A 6,000-nucleotide genomic window follows, 5' to 3' on the forward strand; every position below is an offset into this window, starting at 1 on the left:
TCCTCACCAGGCTGCCCCCCACACCAGAGGACCGGGTCTGTGTGTTGAGGCCAGAAGCCCACCGGATCCCAAATCTGAGTGGCTCTGAAGCCGGGACAGGCAGATGGGGCCTGGAAGAATGCTCCCACTCATTCCGATCTTGCATGGCTGTGGGACCCTGGCAGGGACGCCGGGATCACATCTAATCCACATGAGTGCTGGGGTGGCTCTGCCTTGCCCCCCGCTATCATCCTCCACGTGGTCTACATTGGGGTCACAGATCCCACCTCCCCTGGCGGGAAGGGGGCACTTGAGCAGGTTAAGAAGAAGTGGGATCCGGTGTGCTGGTCTGTGTCCAGGGGCCAGTCACGGCCTGCGGTGGGGTGGGGGGTGACCCTCCTGACTTCAACCTGGCGGTCTCAGCCAGCTGGGCTCCAGGTGCACTGGGCCCCTCACCCCAAGTGAACTACCTGATGGGGTGGGTGGGGGTGGGCTCTGGCACATGCCCAGGCCGCCGAGGTGCAGGCAGAAGCTCTGGAGCAGGGGTCCTCAAACTTTTTAAACGGGGCCAGTTCACTGTCCCTCAGACCGTTGGAGGGCCGGACTATAGTTTTAAAAAAAACTATGAACAAATTCCTATGCACACTGCACATATCTTATTTTGAAGTAAAAAAACAAAACGGGAACAAATACAATATTTGTATTTGCATGTGGCCCGCGGGCGGTAGTTTGAGGACCCCTGCTCTGGAGTGTCCGAGGCCCCTCTCTCTACTGAGTCACCTGGCGTGGTGGAGACTGAGCGAGGCGTCACCTGCCATCTAGTGGCCGTTTCGGGAACTCCGGGCCGAGCAGGGGAGATACGCAGTCTCTGGAGAGACATACCTCTTTGCTGGTCACTGCCTTGTTCAAGGACCTGCAGTGGCTCCCCAGTGCCTCAGGCCGGGTCTGTCCCCAGCAGTCTCGTAGGCCACTGCCCCAGGGCTGTCACACCCACACCAGCCAGGCCAGGCCGCTCAGTCTCTGGAATACCCCATGCCTTGTTCTGCCCTGATTTGGGTGTCACCTCTGATACCTATTCCCTTCCCACTGCCTGTCGGGGTCCCTTTCTGCTCTTGGGGTCCTGTGAGGGGAATCCTCCCCCTACACACTTTCCTCAGCACCAGGCACCCCTCGCTGGCTCCTCCTTCCTGCCCCCTGTGAGCCCCCTGTGAGCCCCCTGTGGCCTGGAGCTGGGGCTCATAAACACACCGGGATCCTGGCCCCACACGCAGGCCGCCTGGCAGCCCGACACAGGGTTCAGCGCGCAGGAGGTGTCTGGGCAGCGATGCCCTCATGGAGGACAGCTGGGTGGTACCTCTGGGGTCAGGTTTCTTGAACCCAAGATGGGACCCTTCCCAGACAGAGGGACAGTATATAAGGGGGAATCGTCGTCGAGCACTTTTCTCCTATCAGGGAGTTTTGAGCATTTTCTATGCAGAATCTCATTTAACCCTCACAAGTCCCTTTTGAAATGGGTGCTGCTCCATTCTCCCCATTTCATCAGTAAGAAGCTGAAGCGAAGAGGGGTTAAGTACTCTGCCCAGGGTCATCCTGGTAGGCTCTGCAGGCCTTGTTCTCCATAAAGGTGACTTTGGCCTGGGGCTGCCATGCTCGCCAGGGCCTGGGCTTGGGAGCCCTGCCGGGGCGGTGGAGGCACCTCTACTTAGAGGTGGGGATATGGAGGTGCAGAGGCCACGTGACTGGGGGACCCCTGTGCCCATCCGGTCCTCAAATCAGGCCCCACCCCCCTTTCTTTGTCCGTGCAGGCCCTACATCATCCGTGGCATAGCGCCCCCGACAACGCCTTGCAGCACTGACGTGTGTGACAGCGACTACAGCGCCAGCCGCTGGAAGGCCAGCAAGTACTACCTGGATTTGAACTCAGACTCAGACCCCTACCCGCCCCCGCCCACACCCCACAGCCAGTACCTGTCGGCGGAGGACAGCTGCCCCCCTTCGCCCGCCACGGAGAGGAGCTATTTCCACCTCTTCCCGCCCCCGCCGTCCCCCTGCACGGACTCGTCCTGACCTCGGCCGGGCCACCCTGGCCTCTCTGCGCCCCTGTAAATAGTTTTAAATATGAACAAAGAAAAAATATATTTTATGATTTAAAAAATAAATATAGTTGGGATTTTTAAAAACATGAGAAATGTGAACAGTGATGGGTGGGCAGGGCTGGGGGAACTTTGTACAGTGGAGAAAATATTTATAAACCTTTTTTTTTTTTTTAACATCACTGCCATTCTTCTGTGCCATGTGTGCGTTGGAGGGGAGTGTCCCCACAGAGCGAACTCCGACCTCTGGCCCTCCCCTGGACAGCCTTTGTCCTCCTGGGCGCAGGCGTCTCGCTTCATCAGGCTCCCGCATGGGAGGGCAAAGGCCAGCGGGCAGGGCCAGCGTCATGGCTGCAGTCGTGAAGGGCCTCGGGCTTGATTTTGTCTCAGCTGTTGCCATCCTAAAATTATAAATAGTTTTTGAGAAAGAGGCCCTGTGTTTTAAATTTGCTCTAAGTTTTGCAGATTAAATAGCTGGGCTTTGGGCTGTTCCTGACCTGTGTATGCCAACCCAGGCTGCTGTGCCCATCAAGACAGTGCTGGAGACGAGGGGCGCCTCCTGGTCCTGCCATCCTGTGGGCACAGTGGATGGGGCTGCCAGGCCACACTCTCCCCAGGGAAGGAAGCCCCCGGCCTGCCCTGGCCCCTCCTTCCCGGCCCTCACACAGTCAGTCGGTGAACGCTGTCCGTCCGAGGTTTGCGATGTGCCCGTCTGGGTGGTATGGGAGGAGACTACTAGATGAGGCCTGGTTCCTGCCCCTGGGGCCCCCATCTGTGGAAGGAGACAGAGAAGTCAGCAAGCAACGGTGTGTCGTAGCGAAGCTGGGCTGTTCTCCCGGGGCCAGGGGAAGCCGGGAAGGGCCTGACCCTAATTGGAATGTCTAAGGTGGGTCATGGAAGACTCCCCACGCATAGAGCTGGGAGCAGTCTCCATTGGAGTCAAAGCAGAGATCTGGAAGGAGGGCCTCCCAATAGGACCCTGAGCCGTCCCCCCTCCAGGGCCTGGATACAGAGGTGACAGCTGAGCGAGGTGAATGGATCAGCTGCCAGACGACCTCCCACAAGGGGGGCCCCAGAATGCACTGGATCCTGTAGCTCTGGCGCTGAGGCGGTGGGAAGGCAGAGGCCCTTAGCACTCCAAGACTGCTTGGCCAGGGGACAGAGCTGGGGACCTCAAGGGTGGACCTTCAGGAATCACCTCCCCTGGCCCCTGACTGTGGATGCCCCTGCCACTGACGGAGGGCAGATGCCGGGGACAGTACAAAGTAACAGTGAGCACCAGAAGCCAGTGCTGAGCCCCAACCCAGAGCTGCCGGGGCCACCTGGCGGGACCTGTGCTCAGGCCCTTTGCAAGCAGGAGGGGTCAGACCTGCATCTGGGAAGGCCAGCTGGCCCCATCTGTTAAGAAAGGTGCCGTCACCACCCCTTGGACGGCTGGAAGGCTTCCAAGAGATAAATGCCTATGAAGACGCCTCGCCCATTCTGCCCGGCTGAAGCAGCAGGTCCTTGGTGAATGGGCGCTGGGGCACGTTAAAGCTCAGAGGTGACACACCTGCTCAAGGTGACACCGCTAAGGACCGGCAGAGCTAGATGGTGCACCCAGGGTCTCAGCCCAAGGTGGGGTTCTCTGCCCCACAGAGCTGCCAAGCACCCAGGGTTCCTGTTCTTCCAGGTTGGAGCACACACCCTGAGGTGCTAATTAAAGCACCAATCTCAACCTGGGCAACCAAGCAGGAAGTGGAGGTCACTTTCGCTGACTCAGAAGCAGTGGCTGCATGTGGGGATCCCCTAGGAGACCCTCCCTTCACTTTCTTACCCTTCACTCATGCATTGGGGGTCCCCTGGAGCACACCTGCTCCGTTCTATCCAGCCAGACATTCAGTCTGCTAGGGTCTGCCAGGGATCAGGCAAGGGGAAGGGAAGGAGTGGCCTGGGCTGCTGACCTCTGGTGGCCTGTGTGGGCTGGGGGTGGGGGGGTAGGGAGAGTCACCCATTGCAGCCCTCCCCCTCACTCCCCTAGCACCCAACCCAGCACCGATGGAGCCATTGCATGGCTAGGGGTGCCATCTGGTGGCCAGAGGCCACTCCCCTGGATGCTTTCCTGCCGTGTGGTCAGCTAGAGGGAGTGGAGGACAACCTGCTCTGGTCTTCCATGTGCCAAGTAAGTCTGTCGGCCTTCAGTAAGCACCCACTGTGTGCAGGGCCCTACACTAAAGTCACGTGCTGGGGGACCCAGACATTAGTCGGATGTCCTCCCTTGAAGGTGCTCTGAATCCAGTGATAGAGGCAGGCAGTTTCCAAAGCCATGGGGGTATCTGGGGCCCAGAGAGGGTATCACATTCAGATGGGAAGGCTCCCTGGAGGAGGTGATGTTTCAGCTGTGTCTTAAATGAGAGGATGAAATTAACCCAGCTTTTTTCATTTAAACTTCACAATAGACCTGCTAGGCAGATGGTATCCTCAATTGGTAGTTAAGGAAACCAAGGCTTGATCAATAATTTGTCCAATCATTCCTTTTTAAAAAGAAATATATTTTTTTCATTTTATTATTTATTTTGATCCTCACTCCAGGATATTTTTTCCATTGATTTTTAGAGAGAGTGGGAGGGAGAAGGGAGAGACAGAAACTTCGATGTGAGAGAGACACATTGATTGGTTGCCTCCTGCACACACCCTGACCACGGGAACCAGCAAGGTACATGCCCTTGGCTGGAATTGAACCATGGACAAGGGTCCGTGGTTGGGCTGACAATCTGTCCACTGAGCCAAACCAGCTAGGGCCAATCCTTCCTTTATCCAATAAATGTTACTAATTGACTAGTGAGTGCTACTCAACCTGGCCAAAAGGACTTGTGCCTTCCCTCCAACATCTGCGGTGACACCTATGACATCCTGTTCCAGGATGGGTGTGGGAGCTCCTCCCTGTCCGTGTCCAGCAGCCCCCTGGGGGCCATGGCTGCCCTGGACAGCCGGACAGAATCCACGTGGCCAGATCTTGGGCATGTCCACTGCCAGGCAGGACGTGGGGAACCAGGATGTGGGTAATGTGGAATGTTCTGTCCCAGACAGACCTGGATGGTTGGGAAGGGTTTGGGTCCCACTTGGCCACCCTGGGGCACCTTCTCGAGAACCACTCAGCTGGTTCTTCACAGCACTGGGACCCCCTTATTGGTCCCACCTTTGCTGCCTCCTCTCTGGAGGTCCTCACCCAGATTCCCACCCCTCTACGTCTCTCTCCACCCAAATGCCCACTTCTCTCTACTTTCCCCATCAGCTCACTGGTGGGCCTAATGGTTAGCAACCCCAGCAGTTCCCCTTTCTACTGACACTTGAGCTACCAACATTCCTATGATGGAAAAGGAAATACCTCCCCCCTCCCAGATTGAATCTGAATGTGGGGGAGAAAAGAGAAGCAGAAGAGTTAAATTTCCAAGTTAAAATGGGTCTACCCTTCACACCCCAATAGAACTCCCTATCTGGCCCCTTCTCTCCAGTCACAACAGGTCTTGACCTGACCCAGCACCAGCCCAAGCCCCCCCAGAGCATGGCTTTCCCCGGGGTGGCCCCACTCCAGCCCTCAGATCAGGACTGAGCCCTGGTAACATAACAAAAGGAAAGCCGATGTGGGATGTCTTTGTCCTCAAGAGGAGCTTATTCAATTAAAAAACCTTTTCTTTATCCCGAGTTAATCTTTCTTGAGTGTGTGTGTGTGTACAAATGTCCTTCCTTTTATGAAATCATGATAATAATAAATGATATTTTTAAAAATCGTTACTTGATAGAATTAAAATCAGGCAGTTCTATGTCTGTTCCCAAAATTAAGGAGTAATAATTGAGTGATGGGCACATGGGCGTTCGTTATATGTTCCTTTCTATTGTTGAGTGTGTGTGAAATTATATTAATTTTTAAAAAGTCTAGATGGGTTGA

General features: G+C 55.8%; 1 protein-coding gene across 3 annotated transcripts in view; it reads left to right on the forward strand.

The window, feature by feature from the left end:
* LRP5 (LDL receptor related protein 5) overlaps positions 1 to 2,500 on the forward strand; it is a 75,077-nt gene extending 72,577 nt beyond the window's left edge. For all 3 annotated transcript variants that reach the window (XM_070427686.1, XM_070427689.1, XM_070427687.1), the window contains exon 23: positions 1,785 to 2,500. In XM_070427686.1, the coding sequence (XP_070283787.1) occupies positions 1,785 to 2,046 (262 nt within the window). In that variant the 3' untranslated portion in view covers positions 2,047 to 2,500. The remainder of the gene's footprint in view (positions 1 to 1,784) is intronic.
* The last annotated feature ends 3,500 nt before the right edge of the window (positions 2,501 to 6,000 follow it).

This window comes from Myotis yumanensis, unplaced genomic scaffold (assembly GCF_028538775.1).
Source record: "Myotis yumanensis isolate MYYU_CA2020_CCGP unplaced genomic scaffold, mMyoYum1.0.hap1 SCAF_10, whole genome shotgun sequence".
Lineage (NCBI taxonomy): Eukaryota > Metazoa > Chordata > Mammalia > Chiroptera > Vespertilionidae > Myotis > Myotis yumanensis.